Source organism: Ambystoma mexicanum, chromosome 4p (genome assembly GCF_040938575.1).
Source record: "Ambystoma mexicanum isolate Mex_15411 chromosome 4p, UKY_AmexF1_1, whole genome shotgun sequence".
NCBI lineage: Eukaryota > Metazoa > Chordata > Amphibia > Caudata > Ambystomatidae > Ambystoma > Ambystoma mexicanum.
In genome coordinates this window covers 272,687,321-272,710,894 of record NC_090927.1, presented here as the reverse complement: position 1 = coordinate 272,710,894, position 23,574 = coordinate 272,687,321, and the positions used below count along the sequence as shown (strand labels likewise).

Here is a 23,574-nt window from a genome sequence, read left to right as displayed (position 1 = left end):
ACCACTCTTTTCTCTCTGACCATGTCTGCCTCTAACTCCAAGGGGATAATAAGCCCTTCTTCACCATCCATAGGAATTTCTGGTCTGAACAAAAACTCAACAGGTATTCTTAATAGTTTACCTATCAATCTGGGTAACCACAATAATAAAACAGTCACTCCGTACAAAAATACATCTGGGTCCGAAAGGACCCCTCGTAATGCTCTCTGGCATGTAGAAGCTAATATGAACTATCTCACATTCATATAATTTATCCCTGGAGTGAAATGCACTGTTCCTTCGTCAGTAAAAGATACATTTCGTCATTAAGTCACTCCCTAATATGTTAACTGGCGTTTGCCTGAAATATAATAATGGCATAGACATGTTGTGTTCTTTTATAGCGATTGGTAATTCATCTGTAAAAGGAACTAAACTCATTGCCCCAGAGAAACCTGCATTGCAATAACTGACTTTGGATATTTCCCCTCACGGACACAGGAAGTTGCTCCAGTGTCCACAAGAAATGAAAATGTCTTCCCGCCTTTCGTCACCTTGACCCTTGGTTCCTCTTGGGGGTCTGGTGTCACTGATAGTACTGAACACATCAGGTCGCTCTGTAAGCTGTCCTATTGTGGATATAAATGCATTCCTGTACCTGTGAAAGGATTTCCTTCTACCACAGTCACACTCCATAATTTGGGTGCAGGTGCTTGCTGGACTCCTGTAGTCATATGTCATTATGGCACCATGGCCTGCTGTGTCTGTGCTTGCTGAGTTTGTACCTGTTGTGCTTGCATGGGTACTTGCTATGGTTGCCTTGTGTCCATTTCATTTGTAATGGTGCTTGCTGCATTTGCTGTGGTTGCAGCCTCATATGTCGGGACATGAATTTGATCTTGGGCATAATATTCCTGTGGTTCTTGTATTATTTTGCAGAGCATAACCTTCTGCTTCCCTGATAGGTATGAAATCCACCTCGTTGTCCTCATCAAGGCCCATTTAATCTTCCCCACGGCCAAAAATTCTACCCACTCTGATATGTCGGACACTCTGTTGATTTGCTGCACTGATTGCAGCTCCCACGTCACCCCGCCCTCATTACTTGTCAATACCGCTCCCTCTATGGCTATTTTTGACAACTTTTTCCATACTAACTTCGCTTCCTCCTGATTTCTACTCTCGGCTTTCTTCTTATTCTTCTCCTGCATCAATCGGCAGTGATGCACGATCGTCATATGTATTTCTGGCCAAGGCTTTGCTTCCGTTCCTACCTGTTACTTCATTTGCCATTGCACTGGTTTGGGCATTCCCGACAAAAACTGTGGTAAAAAAAATGCTACCGTTTTATTCCACGGTTCACACATCTCAAGGTGCCAGCGTTTTTGAATATCTTGAATATGAGCAAAAGAGTCTTCAACCTCCCCCATTTTCCAAGTCATAATCGCACCCATTTCTGACGTATCAGGGTATTGTTCTCTGAGCGCCCGCCATACAGCTGCTCTGCAATTATTAAATGGCGCTCCATCATGTGTCGTGTTTTGTGCAGTCACACCTGCGTATCCTGCTCACTTCCAAATGTCGTCATCTCTCTCCCCTATAATAGCTGCTAGCAAGGCTTTTAAGTCACTTATAGCTAACATCATCCCTGATGTAATTCTCTCTAACTCATGAATCCATTTTGTCACAAGGGAAGTTAAACTCAGTAATTTACATCTTACATTTTCTTTATTCATCTGTGGCCATGATATATAGTGTTGTCATCCTCCCCCTTTCTCTAATAATGGAAATTGTGAAAATCCTGGCCCATAATCATACCTGCATACACTTCTTGTCTTCCAGGCTTGGCTGGTCTTACCCACTTGTCTCTGTTCTGGTAGTGCTCTTAATCTGCTTACATAAGGCAGGGATAAATTCCCTAGACAGTGGGTTCGTGCTTGTGCTCGCTCAGTGTATGGTGTCGATTCTGGTGTTCTTTCTTTGGGGTCCTCAAAATCTGACCATTTTACCCCTTTTTCTACTCTCTATTCTTTTGAAAATCCACATGCGCCCTCCCTTCGCGCTCTCTCCTTTTCTTCCCTTTCTTCATCTGACATTATTATGCCCCAGCTTGCATGACTGTTATCTTTTTCTGCATCATCAAGATCTAGTCTACTTAAAGAGAGCGTTCTGTGCTCGTCTGTGATGGCGTCATCTGACCTTCCTCCAGTTTCCCTCGATAGAGATCCCTCTGCGTTCTCTTGATTATTATACCCTTGATTGTCCCTAATTTGCCTATATAAATCCCCAAGTCATTTCTCTACGCCTTCTGTATCTCGCACATGAGCCCATGTTGGTATTCTTGGTATTCCTTGTAGCTCCATGCAAGCTTTTGTGACACTCTATCTTCCTCAAATCGTTCTTGTGCTTTGATCGGCACTATGCTTCTATGACATAGATACTCTTCTCATCATCTTTTTAGTCCCCTGCTTCTGTTCCTTTCTTCTTCCCATCTCCTCATCTCTTAATTCATGTTCCTCTTGTCTTCATTGCAACCTACATTCTTTCATTCTTTGTGCTTCTACCTCCTCTCGTCTCCTCTCTTCGAGTCTCTTCTTTTCTTTCCTTGCCTCGTACCTTCTTTGTTCTTCCCTTCTCTACATTCTGCTTCTTTCTCTTCTTTATATATTCTCTCTTCTTCCTTTTCTTTCTTTTCCCGCTCTTTTCTCTTCTCTTTCTCGAACCCCATCAATGCCCTTATTATCAAGCTTAAGTAATTTTTGTCCTCCCATTCATTTGTTCTGTGCTATTGTTATTCCCTTTGCTTTGTCCTTTATTTCATTCTGTTTCATTGCTTCTTCTTATATCTCCATCTATTTATCTTGCCTGTCCTTCCTCTCATCACGCTGTTTACTTTCATTGCGTGTCGAGATATATATGCGTTCTCTGCTTTTACTCTGTTCCGTATTGTCCTCACTTTTATAAGCGGGGGCTTGAATGCCAGATTAACATACCCCGCTGCTTTTTTCAATTCCTTTAAAGAATAAAATCCCTTCTCCTCTGTGTCTATGCTCTTGTTTTCAGGAGGGGAAAGGTGAGCTGAAGGCATTTTATCCTCCCCTTTATTCTGATTAAGCATCCACTCCTTCTCCGCTGGATCTTCTTTCTCACTCTGGTACATCTTCCATAGCTCTAAAACAGCCAACCTTTTCTGTAACTTCTTTCCCTCATATGTAGCATGCTAATACATTGTCATATGTTGCAGCACTGTTTTTGACAACATAACCTCCTGAGTCCATGGAATGAGTGTCTTATTAGTTGTGCCTCAGGCCTATTCCGAATGATATTTCCTTGTTTTAGCTGTGTATCTTGGTAATGTCCGGCATAAGTTTAAATGAAGAATGTCCCCCATGGTGACAAGTCGATTTCGACTGTCTATACTTACCTGATTTTCTGTTCTTCTCTTCATGTTATCAAATGATCCACACTGATCAATTTGAGCAGGCACCATCAATTGCTGTTTAATTATCCAAAGATCAAAATATTGTATCGGATTTTTAAAACTCTACACAACAATGCTATTTTTGTTCCTTCGTTGACACTTTCTATACATTTCTCATTGTTTTATCCTTCATACTTTGAGAATCTCTTATTCATTTATTTATTATTTTTACACTCCTGATTGACATCAATCTCTTGATTAAAAATCTTAATTATCACCTTGATTATTTACTATCGTTTGATATCTACTAGTTTAAACACAACAAAAATCTTTATACTAACATATTTATAACCCCACACATGGACACTTTTTTATTTTTCTGCGTACGTCTTCCTTTACTAACTTTAGTAAATGTATCTCATCTCATTTTTGCCCCATCTTGATGCGCACTCTTCTAGTCGGCATTGTCGCAGCTATCCTTAACACCCCTATTTGTAGTCTTTTTAGTGCATTCCCTTGCTTTCCCTTGGACTTGGGAATCGAGGCATCTTCTTCTCTTCTTTATAATCCTCAAAAATCCTGTTACTTTTATATATATTATTTACAACACAGTCCCTTCCTTATTTTTGCCACTTTCAATGTTCTACTTACGTCTGTGGCTCAGCTCGAGTCCCTCGGCATCGACTCTCCCTCAACGACCAGTTTGTTTCCATCCATGGGGCACCTGCAGGGACCATACAGGAATTCTATCATAGGGGCACCAGCCAACTGTATTTTTTACACGTGTTTTGTTGCGCACCATTCTCCACAGGAAGCTCTGCGGTCTTCTTTCTAATGGCAGGAACAGCCAAAATTCAGAAGATCTGGGTCTGGGCTTAGGTCGATTAGACCTGAACCATCTGCACCACTACCAACATGTGCTCTAGCACCTTGAAGTGTCTCGTGTGCTAGATGGAATTACCAATAAATATCTCAGACCAATTAACCATACAGACTCAAAGAATATGGAAACGTACTACTTTATTCTCAATTTAATAAAGCAGAGTCAACTGGCAGACATCGGAGGGATGCTTGCACACTCACACACAAACTTGATTACACAGAGGTCTTGTACCCCAATATGCATCATCTATGACATCATCCCATATGGCAAACCATAAAACCTATTAGCGGGAGAGATTGGTTAGGGGAACATGTCTACTTATAGAATGTATATGGGTTAGTACTTCATTGGCTGTCTCTTATCTGTGAGGCATGCCTCGATCTACCTCAAAATATGTATAATACTGATTATAGCGAACAAAATGGCAGCAGATTGGTCTATGCAACATTGTATAGCAGGTTGCCCCATATACCCACTGTTTGGTTGTCATTTCCACTCAAACATGGACTTTCAACTCAGCTAGCAGCACATAAGCAAAACAAAGCCAGGTGCTTCAATCACGTCAGATTACTCCCCACATTCCCAATTAGTCGATCATATCTCATCAGTCCAGCCATGAGCCAAAGTTTCCCATCCGTAGTTGACCTTGTAGCATGCTCTCTGTTCTGGGACATTCAAGGGAGTGTAAGCACATCGCTATCTTCAACCGAGGCTTAATTAATAGCCCTTGTTTTTAGCTTCTGATTCACATGTGAAGAGCCCACAAATCTGTCAATTTCAGCCTCTTATTTACAGCTATTTGATTTAATTATACTGAGTGTTATTGCTCTTCTTGACCTCTAGAGATTTGCTCACTCTACCTTGTATAGACTTTATACACTTTTAATTGTCCAATTCTTGGCTATTACAGATGTTTTCTTCTTTAATCTAAGAGAAATATGTCTTGTCCATAGCTTATCCATCTGCCTCCCTTTGTGCTTTGCAGCTAATTCTTCAAAATAGCATCCTTGATCCCAAGGCAACATAGACTCCTCTTGGTTTTGCACAAAAAGTTGTTCTTCCAGTTTATCCTGACTCTGCAACCCTGATCGGTTTCTGAGGTAGGTAAATTGAATCTTTGCACGAGCCGGCATCTATTTTCCCATTATGGCCATCGTAGCCACGTTATATATTCCTCTATAGCAAGCTTCTATGTATCTCATCTACCTTGTGTTACTGCGTATTTACACTTATTGGTCAGCAAGTTACTTTGTCTTCTTTTGCATTCATGATTACTTTATCATTTCGTACATGTTTCTCATGTCACTTCAGTTACATCGTCTCTCTTAGGTATTTTCAAATCGTTTCAGTATGGCTTCGTATAGCTTCTTTATGACATCATTCTGTCCTTCTCAGGTTTCACTCAGCGCTCCATGATGTCCAATGATGCGTGCTGACATCCTTCCACACAGCATCCTTTCACACTTTCAGTGCAAGGGTACATTTGGTACAGTTGTCTGAGTGCATGTCGTCTCTCGTACACTCAATGCAATATAGACATAACACATGGAGTCCCATATAGTGCCCTTCTCCTGCTGTTCTAGTATGATGACGGTGAGGGGGCGGGAGTTAGTGAAAATGCATCCAGCTGCTTCTCTACACCAGGCTAGAACTTTGTTCCTTACAGCTTCTCTGGATTCATTTCTCGCCAGCGTCCCCGCATTGGTCATAATTGTATTCCTCTTATGCTTAATTAGTTCACGTATTTTGTTTGCGATCGCCGGCATTTGGGCTTTCCTTAAGCGAAGATCACTAGAAGTAAGAGTTCCTGACTTCTGATTAGTGATTCCAGGTAGATTTGCATGAGGATTGATTGGTCAACGTAATTGGCCTGCCTTATTTTGCAATACTAGTGGGGAAGATGTGAGTAGATTTTCACGTTCGCCTTGCCATTTCTCAGCAGTTTCTCCTCTAACCAAATGTTTTCCCCTTGCTGCTGTGGAGGTAGGTAAGGTAGTTTGGCACTAACTGTCCACTGTTCTCTTGGCTCTCGAGGACTGACTGACTCAAGCCATTGCTGAAAGTCCTTTAAATGTGCAGTCTGGTTGAGCTTTATAATCATACACTTCCTTAGAGATTGCCAGTCAGAGGAATCTTTCCGCTCAGATCCAGTCCTCTGCCAGGTTAAAGTGACATTGCACAGGTGGGACTGTGATGGAGTTCCTCCGGCCATCCTCATAGGGGGCTGTGGCAGGGTTTCTCTGTTGTTGGTATGGCCACTGGAACTCCCACTGCTCCTACTACAAATTCTGCCGATGTGACCGTCTTTTGGTCCATTTTTCCTAATGAACCTACCAGCATTTTCACCATAGTTTTCATGCTTCATCTTAGCTTTTCTAGATAGCTTGATAGACCTGGCTTTGGTGAGAAAAATCAGGATTAGCTCCTGAGATACTATTGCCCCTGCAGACTTTTCTGGGATGGAAATGGAAGATGGGGTTGGGGACAGGAACCACCTCCAATCTCTATCTCTTGTACCCCACAATGACCGCTTTTCACCTTTATAACCTTTCCAACATCCTCCATATCTCCCCCGCTCGTCGTCTTCTCCTCGCGCTCCTCTCCATCTCCATGACTTCTGAGGACCGACTTCATGCAGGCGACCACCCCGGTATACACCAAATTGTTTGTTTACAATTGTTCGAATTAATAATTGACCAATTTTAAAGGGTCACAATTGACCTTTTCACAATTCGGTCAAATGTGAAAAGGTCAATTGTAATTCGAAAAGTTGTAAAACAAACAATTCGTATACAACCACCACCCCTCCCCTATAGAAGCTAGTAATCTTGGGCTAATGGAAGATTTTGCTTCTGCATGAGTCATTCGGAGTGAATCGCCTCTAACGCTCATATGAGCATTTGGCCTTACAGATTACTTTAAATGATGGCAAATTGTAGTAGGCTTTCTATTCTTCTTCTCCTTCAAAGATGAAATAATGATATGAGCAAAAATGACAAACAGCCCAATAATGGAATGAACTGACAGATTTGGGTAAGGGATCAAAGATAGGAGGAGCAAAAGGCTACTTCACACATCACACATCATTCTCCACGATTACACCACATATACCTATGGGTACCTCTGCTCAACGCTCCTGTCCAAGCCTCCTGTGACTAATGATGGGGTACACCGGCGCCAGTGCGGCGCCAGTGGTGGGAGAGGGACAGCAGCTAACCATCAGACCACTCGAGGAAGGATCTCCAGGCCCCATTTCACACAGGGAGAAACGGGCCTCCTGAGAAGGGGAAGAGAAGAAGAGCCGACTGCCAGAGAGACAAATCATGCCGGACCGACAACCTCCATGTGTGCACGTGCTGCTACGTGCATGCTCTCACAACGCCTGCTTCTGCCAGCCAACATCTTGTGTGGGTGACTATATTTTGGTTAAAATGTTAACTTGTACAGCTTTGTCCATGAGCAGCTACTATTTTACAACATAATTCTGTGCATATTATTATTTTGTATTAGTCTATTCATAAAACATTTCTTAATATAACTCTGTGGCTTTGGTAGCGGAGGTGATCTCTCATTGAGAGCTCTGGGATTGGTCTTTCCATCGATCACTGGGTGTTACTGTCTGGACAAAGCTGTGAGTGTTCAGTGATTGTTTGCAAAATCACAGCCAACTGTCAAGTGATCATTTGGCATACAAAACTAAGAGAAGTTCTAAACCAGCTCCCACGGCTTCTCCCTTTGTCCTCAAAGTCCCTTTTTTTCTCCTTAGTTTAGATGTAAAGTGTTATTTTGTACAACCTGTTAGTATTGTTATTTGTTTGTTTTAACTTTTGTTTGTTTTAACTGTAAGTCACTTTAGGCCATACCCCTTCAAATGTAACAAAAAGGTATGTCATGTTTTCTGAGGTTCAAACCTAGCTGCACCCTTTGCCCAAAGCCCTGTTCTAAGTCCTATACACTACCAATGCTCTGGTAATGAAGCTCAAACAGTAGTAAAATAGTCTTAAGTACAGAAACGTATATCAAGTGCCTGGCACATGCTATCACAAATACTTCCTGAAACTAAAACAAATGAAATGCAGTGGTGGACTATTTTATGTTTAAAGTGTAAAATGGTATTTTCTACAACTGTTGAGGTTATTATTATAAATAAATGGAAAATAAAACGTACAGCACTGGTGAGCGGTTCAAAACCAGTCCTCAAGACTGCTATCTTTTTTCAAAGTTATGTCGTATCCTCTGTACTACCAATGCTCTTGTTGGAAAGCGTGTATAAGGGTACATAAGATTAAATAAAGCACAGTGAGTCACTCTGATCCCGGCCCCATATTGGAAATTCAACAGAGTGCCTAAACTGCAGGAAAATAGATGCTGCAATATGTTAGATATGGCTAATTCAGTAATTTAATTCTTCTTAGGGTACCAGGGTAGGGGTGAATTATTTTGTATTTCGTATTTATTTGTTATTTATATAGCGTTTTACTCCAAGGGGCTTCACAAAACAAATTTACAGTACAAATGAATGAACATAGTGGTACAATAGACAGGAATTAAAAACTACAATGATATAAAATACAATTTAGATTGAAGTAAGAACTTTTTCAGGCAGATCAGAAAGTGGAATAGGAGTGTATAGATCGTAAAGAGAGTGAGAGAGCATTCCGCTAAAGAGGAGCCAGTAGAGAAAAACAGTGCAACTGTGAAGATGCACATGGAGGGCGGGGTACAATTATAAGAAAGTGAGATTGAGAGTGAAGAGCACGAGAGGGAACATAAAAAGAGACAAGAGATGTGAGATAAATAGGAGCAAGTTCATAAAGGGCCCTGAACACAATATAAAAGGAAATTGAATTTCAGTTCAGAATGAAATGATAACCAACAAAGAGAAACCAGAGAGGGAGAAACAGAGTTTGAGCAGATAAAGAATACAGGAGGCGAACAGAAGAATTAAAGACAGACTTTAGAGGAGCTAGGCGAAAGATGGGGAGACCAAAGAGACAAAAGATGGAAATGATAGGAACAGGTTGTAGTAGGGATGTGATAAGCAAAAGGGAGATTAATGTCAAGATGAAGGCCGCGATTGCGTGCCGCAAGAGAGATAGGCAGGTGGGATGGAGAAAATAAGATGATGGGAGGAGCAGCGGGGAGAGGGATCATATTATCTGGGAAAAAGAGAACCTCTGTTTTTTAAGGATTGAGGACAAGAAAGTAATCAGACATCCAGGTTTTGATAGCAGAGAGACAGGCTGAGAGATCTGCGTGAATAGCGAGTGTGAAGGAGGAGAAAGATAGAAATAGTTGGGTGTCATCTTCATATAAATGATGAGACAACCCAAAACAAGAGATCATTTTAGCCAATGGAGGAGTATAAAGACAAAAAGGAAATGGGCCAAGAACAGACCCTTGTGGAACAGTGTGCGAGAGAGGAAAGGGATCGGTGCAGACAACATCCCAGACAAATCGGATTGAAACCATGCAAGGACATAGCTAGAAAACTTAAGAGGAAAGAGATTGGATCCACTGTATCGAAAGCAGCAGGTAGATCCAAAAGTATAAGAAAAGAGGTGTGTTCTACATAACAAGCAGAGAGCCGCGAGTCACAGACAGAAAGAAGATCAGTTTCAGTGGAGTGAAGAGGTCGAAACCAGATTTAAAAATAATTATACCCATATTGTTGCATGGTACCATCATGTACCTATATTTTCAGTAATATGTATTAGGTTGCCATTGATATATAGGGCTTTGCTGGAGTCACATAGCCACAGTCAAGGGAACCAGCAGCATGTATGGGTACTTTACCCAGGAGTTCATTCTGTCGGAATCAGGTTGCAGCAAACATCCCTTTCCAAGTGTCAGTCCGAGGTCCTTGTGTTTCTTAGGGACCAGTAACATTGCTACTTGTTACAGTTGTTTTTGTGGTGCATATGTTGCCCCTCACTCTATGTTCTAACTATATCAGACTTGATATTTACTTTACTGTATTCACTTTTTTCATTTTTAGTTACCTTTAGTTTTGCTCTGCAATCCATTGACAATCTTCTATAGTATTGTGAGAGCATTCCAAGTCGGAACCTCCAGTCTCAGAACACTACCAGAGGTGCTAGTTAATATGTATATAACCTGTTCAATAGCTGTTTCCATTGCAGTAGGAGGCAACTTTGGGTTGTGTAGTGGTTTAGAAATATTGGTTCATAAATTTTCATCCATCAAGTTTCGCTTTGCTATGTATTATGCGCTTTGTAAACACTGTGGCTATGAGTTCGTATTATGGTGTGACCAAATGTTTACCTGCTGTGGATCAAATTTGAATCTGTGTTTTCTGCCTTTTAGGTGAGAAGTATGAGCTTCATGCGGGAACAGAGTCAACCCCCAGTGTTGTCGTGCACGTATGCGACAGCGACCTCGAGGAAGAGGAGGATCCAAAGAATTCTGCAAAACCGAAGATTATCCAGACACGACGCCCCGGCCCGCCACCAGCCAAGTCTACCTGAACAGTCACAACCCATCCTCCTAGTCCCCTTCCATGTCCCCAAGCCTTCCTTTTCGCCTACAGCCTTCATTAGATAATTGGCATATACGGTAGTGCTTGCCTGACCATGAAAGGACTCACTTTGAATCCTTTTCTGTAACCAAGCCTCGCCAAACAAGGGCTTCCAAATGGAATGGCACACTATATCATGCTCCAAGTGAGATGCAGTGCACCAAGGATTTTCAATATTTGCTGTTCATTTTCTATACCGTGCATGTGCAGAATATTACAGTATGCAAAGTAACTGATCCCTCTAATTTCTGTACACGTTTATTTCAGTTAATGTGTCTCTCAAAGTTGTGTGACTGTTCTTAAGCCAATGATGCAGAAGCCAAGTTACTGTGAATGTGAATATGTAGCGTGCCCAGTCTAAATATTTCACAACGAGCAGAATTGTACAGACCAGCCTTCACTGATATCACACATCATCTCCAGCAGGAGATTTGAATGCTTATACTAAAACCCTTATTTGAAGCAGGGTCCCTGTATCACTTTTAGAAAAAAAAAGATTTCTTTATACAAATGAAGGAACCAATCTCAAACTTGGGCCTAAAGTATTGCCTCGTGGATGTCCTATTCCATTTGCTCCATTCTTCACCATTTCATGTGGATTTCTCCACATGGCACATTATTTCCCATGCATTCCCTAAGGTGTTCTTTCTTTGAGCTTTCAACCTTTTGCCTTTTAGTTCTATTTTGTTCGACTGCATATATTTTTTAATGAACAATGCAGTTATTTATTTATTCTTTTTTACTCTGGCCCTATGTTTTCTCTACTGTGATTGTCTACGTTTTCTTTCTATATACTTTCACTCTTAAAGAAGTTGATCTTTACTATTTAAATAGTGCCCACCTTCCGTTGGTCATGCTGTGGTCACATAATTGGCCTAGGCACTGTGTCATCTGTTCATAAAAGGTGTTCTGTCAGGGTTTAATCAGTCAAGTAAGAAAGACTCCACAGAGATTCGGAGACACTAGTCGTTCACAGAATGTTCATTATATTTTTCTCCCAAGTCTTTCCAACACTGCTCTTTCTTCTACGGGGTAAGCTGAGAATGTCCCGTTTTCCTCTGTAGAGGTTTCCGTCCTTCCCACATGGAATGGAAGTGGTGTCCGGTATCCATTCTTTGGTCCACAACCCTTACTTCAGGGGCGCTTCTTCTATCTCATTACCTTGCATCCTCCCACTATCCCTCTTGCCAGTGATGCATTGAGGTTGTCGAATTTTGTGATTAAATGTACAAGTCGGTGCTGCTGAGTTATCTACTTCATCGGTACTAAGCCAGGTTCATTCCCCATTCTGGTTAGTTGGCTGTTTTTCACTTCTCTGTCTTCCCAGATACTTTCTCTATGGATGTTCTAGGGCCCAATCTTGTGCTTTTATATCTCTACTTCTCTTCCTTGCCATGAGATCTGCATACTTAATTGTTTCTTTGCTTTGTGGATCTTTGGCTCAGGCATCATAGCCATCTATGACTGTTGTCCATTGCGGTATTTGTTTACTGCCTTATTGGCCAAACTACACCATGGTTCAACATTGTCCACTTGTGTCTTGTGGGTTGTTGTGGTATTACTTTATGACCTAGGATGGAAGCTGACCTATCAGCAAGTGTTGGCTTTCTCCATGAACCCCTATGGCTTTCTGCCACAGGAAAGGGAATTTTTTAGTCTGCAAAATGTTTGAACTCGTGACTTGAAAGGCAAGTGGTTGTCTGTTTTTACTGTGTTTGGGATAGACAATGTTTTGTTTTTTGCCGGGTATTTTAGATGCTCCAGTTGCACACAGCGTATCTACATTTCAAACTATTGGGCACTTGTTCATTGCTACAATGAGATTGCCCTAAAATCATTGGACCAAACAAATCTGTGGATACCAAATCTCAAGCTCTGGTGGGCAGCTGAGACATTGGCAGGGGTGCTGGTCGACTGTCCATGCTTTGCCATATATGACATTTTCTGAGTAAGTTGTCATGTCATCAGGATTTGGAAACCACATTCTGTGCTTTCCTTGTGGCCTCTATGGCTCTGTGGCACGTGTGCCTACCCTAGGTGTAGATTATTAAGCATTACAATCCACATGCCCAATAGAATTAAAGTTCATCGTCCAGCAGGATTTGGATTTGTGCTGTAAGCTTAACACAATCCTTCACTGGTAACAGCCTGTTTTACTTTCTTTAGTGTGCGTTCTGCATTTGTATCCTCAATCATGGTCTTCAGCGGCACTGCAGGTTGAGTATGCTTTAATGATGACATGTACATGTTTTTCTGGCATTGACTTGTGTGTTTTGTTCGTTGCGGTTGGGTATCAAGACATGTCATTTTCAGGGTTTTGGTCCTTTATTGATTTTGCATGACAATGTAGTTATGTCTTGTAGTTCAATTCCCTGGTGTTCATTTCACAGTGGCATTTTGGCATTCCAGTTTCCAAAGATTGTTTTTTAAAGTCTGGTGCTTAGTGACAATTGGTAGCGTTTGCAAGCTAGCACCACTGTCAGATACTCTTTTTGAGGCTGTGAATAGGCTTGTTCGATTTCTGATATGCCTCTGCTGGCATCCCTGATAGGTTGTTGAGGGTTTGTCTACTTCTTCTTGATGTTGAAATAGTAGGCCACCAACACCAGTGTAGCCGGCATCAAGTTTTGTTTGGATTTTATTGTGTTGGATGTCCTTTCCCATTTTGGTGACCACTTATAGCGGTCACCCTTATTTGATGACCTCACTCTTTTATGTATCATCATTACCTGTAGCTGAATATCCTGAGAAATGGCTGCACTGAGCTGACATCAGTTGGGGCTGCCATGTTTTAGTCCTGTTCCTTTGACGGGATCTGGTTACATGCACTTCTCTTAGAACCCGTTTCTGTAGAATTTAAATTTGATTTGTCAAATTTAGATTTTTCAGCATTTAGTGTTGCAATGGAGTGTCTTTATGGATTTCTCATGAGGATTAAAATACTAGATTAAATAACTGCACTTGAAATCATTTAATTCAGTCAAATGAATCTGAAAGTGGCCGTCTTGGATAAAATTCCTGTACATATTTATAAAATAACAGGCCAAGGTGTGTTGTGAATGTGATGATGTACTTGCAGAGTTACTTCAGTTCAAACTCAAGATTTCCTTTATTAAGGTTTAACTTTGCGAAAGCTCAGCCCTGGTTAGTTGCATGATCATGTCATTGTTGTGAAGTCCTGGGTGTGTCTTTCTCTCAATAGCTTTGTTTGGTTGGCTCACATTGACACAGATTCTCCTTTTTCTGCAGTCATGCTTTTTTGCACAACTCCAATTGTGGACACCCATAGTGTTGGTCACCTACGATCTTCTATCATATTCATGTCTAGTAGCTATTTAAGTTGCTCTTAGGCCTTGTGAATATATAATGTAATTTGAAATCCATTAATATTTCCTAGACCTCAGAATAGCTATGGAGCTCGTTGCATGCAAAGATTGTTGCACATGTGTATTAAGGGATTTGAATTAGACTCATCTTTTCAGATGTGGTAAAACTTTAAAAGGCATGAGCCAGCCATTTCCCTTGCAATGCATGTATCGAATTCTGCCTTTCTTGTCTTGACACTTAGTGTTGGTCCTGAAACAACCTATCTTTTACATTGGCTTGCGTGACAATCATATGTGCATGTTCACATATTCATGCTCTAGTTTGGCTTCTTCCATTTTGTCATATTAATCTATGCACATTATGTTTTAGACAGGTCCCACTGTCTATTGTCAAATGTACCCTGCTTTCCTATTTGTAAATCAAATGAAGAGCCTATTTTCGTCTTTCCACCACCTTTGAGGGTCAAATGTGTGAGAGGTCCTTTACCTAAAAAACAGTGAAGGCCAAATAACATGTTTAATGGCCTAGTACCTACTTAGGAGGATTCACAATCACAGTTTAGCTGTGTACAACACCAAAATAATATCCATGTGCATATCAGTCTGGTCCCACCCACAAGGACAGTCAAGTGCCAAAAGGCCAAGAGTTTTCCACTGAGCAAGAGCAGCAACAGCAACCACAGACACATGTTTTCACCTCGTTGTTCAAAGGAGTTCTCAAATGGATTATCCTTACTGACTCAGTGTGAGCCCTCAATTATTTCAGCATCAGCAAAATGTGTACCAACAGCAACTCTAGACGTGTTGCCCAACAAGACACTGGGCCTCATAACGGGTCCGGCGGTAACCGTGCCAGTAAAACCAGCTGGTTGCCGCCAGACCCGTAAATATTTACCGCCACCAGAATTCCCGTTAACACTGGGGGATTACAACCCTGGCGGACCGGAAAATCAGGCGCCGCCAAATTGTAACCCCTTATTCCCATAGAGTCCTATGACACTCTATGGTAATGGGGACCACGGAAGTACCGGCACTGTTGTCAACGATTCCGGTGCTTCTGTGAAAACTCTGCGGGCGGCACACTTAGAATGAGGCCCACTGCCACGTTGGGCAACTCCGGACAAGCTGTCCTACATGGCACTGCTTTGTTTGAAATCAGTACCAGGACTTAGTGATTTAAGGATGGTTAACTGAGTTTCACAACCATATTGAGTCAGGAGAAGCATGGCCCTGCAAGGGTCATCTGATGGATATCACCTAGCTGAAATGTACTCTTGGTGACCTGTAAATCAGAAGCAGAAATCAGTTTGGGTTGGAAAATAGAAAGAAGACCGCTATATTCCACAGCGCTGCAGGAGACACACTCAACACATAGAGACCCCCTCTAATAGCAAATAGTAATCCCTTTCCCTCAGAATTTCTACATCTTTTGTGGTTGTATAGATTTTTAATACAGAGACAGTGGATTGTTGCTGTGATCTCATCAAAGCCATACTTATTAATTAAGAAGACTTTGTTGTGTGTCCCATTCAAAGCCAGACATCCAAGGTCTAACCCCCAGACAGTAGAAAGATGAGCTGGCAGCTGGGTAAGGGAATTAAATCAATATGGCATTAACCCCCAATTCCAAAGGCTGGAACGGGGAGTAACGGCCCGGCAGCCCAAGTTAATGGCCCGAGCAAAGTAAGAGTGGTTAACGAGGGCTCTGGGTCGTTAACCCCCATTCCAGCCCTTGGAACGGGGGGGCCAAGGCCATTAGCACTGCAGGTTACTAGAGCGGTAACCCGGGGTGCTAGAAAAAGTATTTTCATTCATTGAACTGGACGCCATGTGCATCCCGTTTAATGAATGAAAATACTGATCCAAAATGGCCACCAAAGTTATAGTAGGCGGGGCTCTGTACAGAGCCCCTCTTCTATGACCACAGCGGCCGCAAACCGGGAAGCGGCAGGTGGCTGCTGCCACAATCAGGTAAGTGGAGATGGGGAAGGGGGTTGGGATCTTATCAAAATAAATAGAGATACGGGAGTAGGTGGAGGAAGGAAGATAGCGGCCCGCAGCAGGGAGGCAGCCTGCGGGTTCTGTGGAATGTTGGCTGAAATTATAGGTTTCAGCCCGCGATCCGTGGAACCTGATTGACTGCACCCCCTTCCCCCGGATGCTAATGGACCTTAAGCAATTCCTCACAAACTAGCAAGCCTGGTATTTGTATGAGCTGTATTACTTCTTCACCTACTTGGTTTCCCTATAGTGTGTTTTTATTTGTCATAGAAGTTTATTCTGCAACATCATTTAACCAGGACAGACCTTTTGGGAAACTTATTTTATCATGCAGACATTTCAAATATGGTGGCGGTCTAAAAAGCATTGTCTTATGATATAGATGATTTCTCTCTTAAGGTCAATTTGTTAATCCCGTGCTTGGTATGCTAACGCAACTAATTGGGTATTGTCAATATTTAATTTTCGGTATGCATTGTATTTATGTATATGGACTGCTACTGTTATAAGGCATTTGTTTAACCTTTAGTTTGTATTTGAAAAGGTCTAGTGCTGGAGGGAGGATCACAATAAGCCTAGCAGTCCGTTTGCTTGTCTGAGTTAGTGAGTTAGTTAAGCCTCCTATTGCATTGTTTTATGTTCAACCCTTCCACTTTGTAAGCGGATGTTTTCAGACTTTCTGGACTGGGCTGTAAAATGGATGTTCCTGGTCTATGACAGTTTGAAAAATGTGAACTGGATATTTCCAAGATGGCTTCCAGAAGACGCCTGCATGTTGTCATGCCCTAGCAGCACTACACATACACACTTCCTTTAGAGAGGGAGGATTCTGAGACCTCTTTTGCTTCTTTTCCAGCTCCAACCATGCTCTCCCTGCTTGCGTTACTCAAATGGCTGTGGCAGTCGGTTTGAGTAGAAGAATAGACATGATGAGAAGCAAAGCCATGGAGAGGATCTTGGTCAGTGGGCAGGTGTGTATGGGGCACTTTTCAGACACATCCACTGAGCTAAAGCAACTAATGCTCTTGAGAGGGGTACAGTAGAAGTCTGAAAATGCTCACCATATCGGGTAGCTGGTTTTTTGTTGTTGCACTTACTGTTCTGCAATCCCTCCTTAATCACCAGTTAGTCAGTTTTCCTCTGACAAGTAAGAAATACTACACAAAGAGACAAGTCATAAATAAGACATTTTTCCCCCCTCTCTAACATCAGATCATCTAATACTATCGAACTATAGGAACCTTGTCTCCTCTAATGCTTCCTGTACCCTAGCCTCCCCTAGAAATTACTGTTTTCCTCTTCCTCATTTCCTGTCCTTCCCTTTGGAGCTGAAGTAATGAACAATAGACATGCCGGAGCTTAGCACCACTGAAACAGAATCCGACAAATACTACTGAAGACATACAACGAAATACCTTTTTCACTCCACCTGGTGGCGCTTACTACCCCACTCCCAGAGGGCATTCAACTACATGGCTAGCACTGCTCACCCTCCTGTGCATTGCCCAGCCTCTGCCATCACACACATTTTTCTTTGTTTCGCATTATTATTGACCTTTTGTTACTTTGCTTTCTTGGTCGGATTCAGCCCCTCTCCCACCCGTCATCATCCGCCATAGGGATTGTATTTTGTTTGCATTTTTTTAGACCCCCGTTGACCATCTTTGCTTGGACATTGGTTTTACCTGGAGTGGTGTGATCGTCCCACTGCCATTGTTAAATTTGTATTATTAGTAACTCACCACCTCAGGCATTAGTGCCTAAGTAATGCTAATGGATGGGCATCAATGTCTTCCTGAATTCGAAATCCAAGAAGTTCTGCTACAGTTTCATCTTTTCAAAGTGTAATTGTATCTGAATACATCACAAGTTCCCCCATTCGAGGAGCAGCAGTATGCATCTTACCGATCCAGAAGGCAAAGTGCAGCACATAATCAGCTGAACACCGTTGTTCAGAAAATCGGGACATTAGCAGAATAACCAAATGTTCGACATAGATAGTATGAAGTTGAATAGTTTTATTAGCCCACTAACTAAAGGAACATATTTGAAAAGACGGTTTTAACTATTTCCTAAAAAATATAAGAGCTTCTCTTAAACCTGCAGGGAACAGATTCCACAAGAATCCATGCCAAAAAAGCCAGAGCTCTAGTCCTGGCTAGCCGGAATAGCTTCCAAATGGAGCACGGTTGGTTTTACAAAATAAGCAGCCAGATACGTCTGGTCCATCGGCTGGGACTCAGACCAAGTTGTGTCTGTCACTGCCACACCTCTGGCAACTCTGCAACATTGATCCTTATTTATGGTCATTAGAGATCTGTGTGGTCCTAGATTAGTCATCAGCCTTGGTTTTACACAGAATGGTGCGGACAGCAGGTTACTCGAAAGTTTAAAACAGCCACTGGCTCCAGGAGCATAGTCAATTCTGCCCCAGATTACGACTCAATTGAGAGGGAGAACACAAGTGAATACAATTAAATTCCTAGTCAGCAGACCTCCCAAAAGGCTTCATGTATACATTCGATCAGTTACTGCCTCCCAGCTTAAGCAGAACATGTTGGGCTGCCAACCTACTATCGACAAATAGACGACGTTGGTATCATCTGTTTGGAAGCACTCAAATGAGGCCAAGACTGCCCTTCAAGGACCTATCAGCAGCACCTCTTTGTTCATTTAGTTTTCATGATCCACCTTCACGCATGAGAATGCGCAATCTCTCGGGACTAGTAGAGCAAAACTAGTTTGTCAGTAGGGCCAAGAAGATACAGAGTATGCAGTATAGCAGTCTCAGTGCTACAGCCCGGTCTGAAACCCAACTGGGTCTTGTACTAAAACTGTATGTTTTGATAAAGGGCATATTTGTGTAACTACTTGTCTCTCAATAATTTTTTCTAAAAAGGGGAGAACCATGTTACGTCTAAAATTATACAAATCTGGATCCAGGATTGTGTTTATTTTCCTTTTGACACTACACAAAGAATGAAAGATTTTCAGCTTTCAGATAATAGTCTGGTTTCCTTAACCAATGGGTAATTCATTGATTAAGACTACAGAGAATGTATGCAAGATCTCATGCATTTTATGGCATTAGCAATTTAAGTAACAATACCAGAGTACTGATAAGGTACAAGTTGTGTTACCATAATGCCAAACGTTAAGCAATTAGCAACACATAATTGCATTGTTTGAGTGACTCAAAAGTCTCCCCAATTGGATCGCAGCGACAGTGCTACCAGCAGAGTTCCCTACACCCTAGGCCATGGCTGTTCCTTGGCTGTACTCCCGACCAATACTGAAATCTCTCATACGCTCACTTCAGTTAGAATAAGGAAGGGGTCCAAAGCTTTTGGCTCTCCAGATGTGTAGGACAATTTCTATCAGTCCTATCCAGAATAGTCAATGGTGATGGCTCATCAGAGTCATAGTCAAAAACATCCATAGAACCAAAGGTTGCAGATGCCTGCTATATGCAGAGATAGAGGAACAACATTCCGCAGCCAGGGAAAGCAATCTTGCTGCAAAGAGCCATCTATCAACAGATGAGGGACCAATACAAAGAGAAGTGAAATGTGACCGCACCATGGGAACTCGTCAAAGGTGGCCTGGAGATGTGAACTTTCTAAAATGTGCAGAGAGAAATCTTGTAAACAAACGGTTCAATATTATAATGTGCAACATTTCAGCAGTAGAGGTGACAATTGCGGACTAGATAAGAAATTCGGGCACATAAGATTCAGATTTGGCTTTCATTGGATGTCCCCAATTGGTTGGATCCTGTAGTAGACACCGACCACTTAATCCTAACTCTTCTAATCTGTATATGTGAAGAGGATCTTAAAATAGAGAATGATCTGTCCTACTAGCCGCGTAACTTCAGGAGCAGCAAATAAGATGCCTTTTTATTCTGAGGTGACGAGACTCAGTGAGATCTCTAAAAAGTAGTACCAGATTCTTTTGTGGAAAAAACAATTCAACATTACATTTACTAGATAAAGCAAGGTGATCATCAGCTTGTATGGCATCCATTAGTTAGACAAGATGACCGTCAATCAAGAGATGTACTTCCTGCAGTTACTGTTAATAGACGGTGTTGTTAAATAATGAAGGATTTTCAACTTGCTCTTCTATAGTGCATGCGGTGGGAAGTGTTCAGCAGGATTTAGGTTCCTCTGCAAAAAAAACAGTTGGGAGTTACCGTTTGTATCCTTGGCAGGTGAGCTCCTTCTCGTTGGTCTTTAGGAACATTTCCTACTGCTCTCAGTGCTTAATTTTTAGCAAGGTTGTCTGTCTTCATGATAGAGTTATTTCCCAGATGATAAATATGTCCCTGAGCTTCTCTTCTCCAAAAACATATCCTTCATAAGGATTCGTCTCATGTTACTGCATTGTACGAACAAGTCTCTCCATGGGAGATCACATGCTGGAGAAGGAAAGGTCACTCACAGGTAAAACACTGGTTCTTCAGCTTGAGTATCTTGCATAGATTAATACTGGAGGTGACCACCTGTTCTTCTGCTCGGAATGAGGTGTCAAATCAGTCTATTCCCGGGCAGAAGGGAAACTACCCTCTGCCAATGAGTTGTAACCTTTTTTGATAGAGTCTCAATTCCATGGGCCACACTTCTAATATTGGGGTCTTCATGTAAATAAACTAAACATTGCCAGTTCCTTGTGTTCCCGGGTCCTCCTCTCTGGCAATGGCGGATATTCTACCAGCATGTCACTCTAAGTATTAAGAGGCGTGGTGATGTGCCACAAAGGGGAATTTCCACGATTGCCCATTCAGGTGCCTTCATTTATCATGAGTAGTTGGTCATGTCACTGGAACACTCGGAAAGAAATGCACTCAATGTTCTTGGCATAGGCACTTGTGTAGATGGTTCTGTGGAGTGTTGAAGGTGCAGGGAATGGTGTAAGTCAGCAGAAGAAGGAGCTGGTAAGCGTAGGTCTGGGAGGAATTCTTTACAGAGTGTCTAAGAGTACCAGGTACAGAATAATTCAGCCGTTTACAAACAATTTCTTATTTAACATGCTTCCTTGTTGTAGACCTCCTCTCCAGCCCTCGCCAGGGAATAGCAGCAATGATTGTAAAGCAAAGCAGTATCAAAACAGAAGTTAGAGCAAATATTGTTTGTAGCCTTATGTGTAGCAGCAGAAAGAGATCAACACGGTACTCTTATCCATCCCAAAACCTATGTTGGTTTTCCCATTGGACAATGACAATAGAGTGCCACGGTCGTGAAATGTGGAATTGAGCACTACTTTGTTTCTTATAAAAATGACATCACAATTACCTGAAGGGTGTGAATCTATGCGCATGTGACATCAAATGACTCTATTGGGGCATCCATATTGCACATGGTAGCCGTTGATTGTCATGTTTCCCCCTTTGGTGAAAGGCCCCCTCCTTAGTACTCCACACATGTTCACCAATCATGCCCTGGGTATTTTCTAGGGGGGTAAACAAGCATGCTGTGGTTGCAGCATACTGCAGCGTGCTCTTTGGAGAGGGTTCTGAGTATTCAATGTTCACATATTTTTGTTGATCTTTACTGTTTACACGCTGGCAGTTTAGGGGTATGGCATGGCCAAGTAAATTGCTTAGGGTAGGATTAGGCAACATGCAGATTCCCATGACCTATCACCCTTGACAATACTGGCTAAGGCTAATGGGATTTATAGGCCAAAGCATCGGGGAAGTTGCAGACGCTGGCGTTGAGCGTGTGAAGTGTACAGTCTGACGCACCCCACTGAATTGTTATTACCTAGTGTACTCCCAGGGGGATCCACTCAGTTTATTAATAATAATAGTAACATGTTTTTAACAGAGAACTTCATGCCAGATTCTTCAATCCTCTAGGTGCTCTGAAGGTAAGTGTTGCTGTTAGCCAATTAAATCGTAGCCAATGTATCCAGCTGAGATGGGTGGAGGGATCAGCTGGCCTGCCAGGATTCTTACCGCTGCCCTGCAGGTTGAACACAGACCTCAAGGTCTAGCGCTTAACTCACTGAGCAATCTTGCCAGTCTATGCATTTGGCTTCACCTTTGGGATCCTAGGTGCTAAAGGAGTTGAGGCGCTTTATATGAATGCCAATAGCGTTCGATTGGTGGAAACAAATGTGGTTACCTGCAACGCCTGCATTTCCCATCATACAGCATCAATTGTGCCTAAGCAATATGTACACTAGAAAGGATTTTATGTTTTAGGAAAGTCACGTGGTCTGATGAACAGAACGCATAGTGCATCACATCAGGAACTCCAGAGCATGAAAAATAACAGGGCATAGGTATTAGGACTTACTATGCCGTGCATCACTGCTAGTACATCAGGAGGAACACTTAGTGCAGCTATAATATGAGTATGTAGTGCATTGTGTCTTGTTTTTAGAGACAACAGATAGTTTGCATCACCTCCTTAGAGGCTCCTGGCTTCAAGCACGCAGAAGCGAAGCAACATTGCATATTTCCAAAACCCATTTCTTGAGCCACAGGACCTACAGCTTTTGTGGAGCAGCATGTAGCAGTCCCAAAGCACGCCTAATGCTAGTGTTCATGCATTCTAATAGCATGCTTCACCCTACACAGACAAGTGCTATCCACAGACCTCTACCATAAGACGTGCGTGCACGCAACGCACATCTGCGGCTGTGGAGTCGTATTACCAGTGTCATTGCCATGACTAGTATGCCCACTTTCAAGGCAGTGGAAGCACCTACTCCTAGGGAAAGGCCTATTTCCCCATACCAAATGGTTATGCTGGCACACTATGGCAAAAAGAACTGTCCCTCTTCTACTATATCTCCATGGTGTGTATTCAAATACTACTTTGTACATTTGTATAAATGCATCCATTTATAACTTAGCATAAGTGCTTTTAATAATACATTCTTTTTATGTCACTGTCTAATTGGAGCTGCACAACTTAAGCTTCTTCATTAAACTGTTTAAAACCAGCTGGTGTGTAATTTCTTTTAGTTTGTAGTTTAATGATAATTCTTAAATCATTAGTCTGCTTTGTTCTTGCTGTTGCTACTTTAAAAGCATTGTAAGAATGATCCAAAATGAAGCTTAAGGAGCTTCGAAAAATGTAAGCTATGTGGCAATGGGTGATGGTAATTCTGCAATACGTGGTGCAGTTTCACAGTCTTGATGAACGCCTTTTCACCTGCATTGCATTAATTTGTAAAGTGACTTGTTTTATATAAGCAATATGAACGGTATCTTAACAATACTAATGATAATAAATTGGTGATTCATAGAGCACTTTTAGTTTCTTCCAGCTTCTAAATGCCTAATAGGTGTCACTGTTATTATCCATTCTTGCTACTCAATGTATCGATCATTCTCAACTCATTGTGGCCGTTTCAATGCATTTGGTGAAGTAACAATTTATCACATTTTTCCACTTGATTTTTATGGGTCGTC

The 23,574-nt window shown here is 41.9% G+C and overlaps 1 protein-coding gene across 1 annotated transcript in view; it reads left to right on the top strand.

Moving 5' to 3' along the window:
• The window catches only part of RCAN2 (regulator of calcineurin 2), a 564,245-nt gene extending 541,143 nt beyond the window's left edge, over positions 1–23,102 (top strand). The window contains exon 4 of the mRNA XM_069605804.1: positions 10,611–23,102. Within this exon, the coding sequence (XP_069461905.1) occupies positions 10,611–10,771 (161 nt within the window). The 3' untranslated portion in view covers positions 10,772–23,102. The remainder of the gene's footprint in view (positions 1–10,610) is intronic.
• The last annotated feature ends 472 nt before the right edge of the window (positions 23,103–23,574 follow it).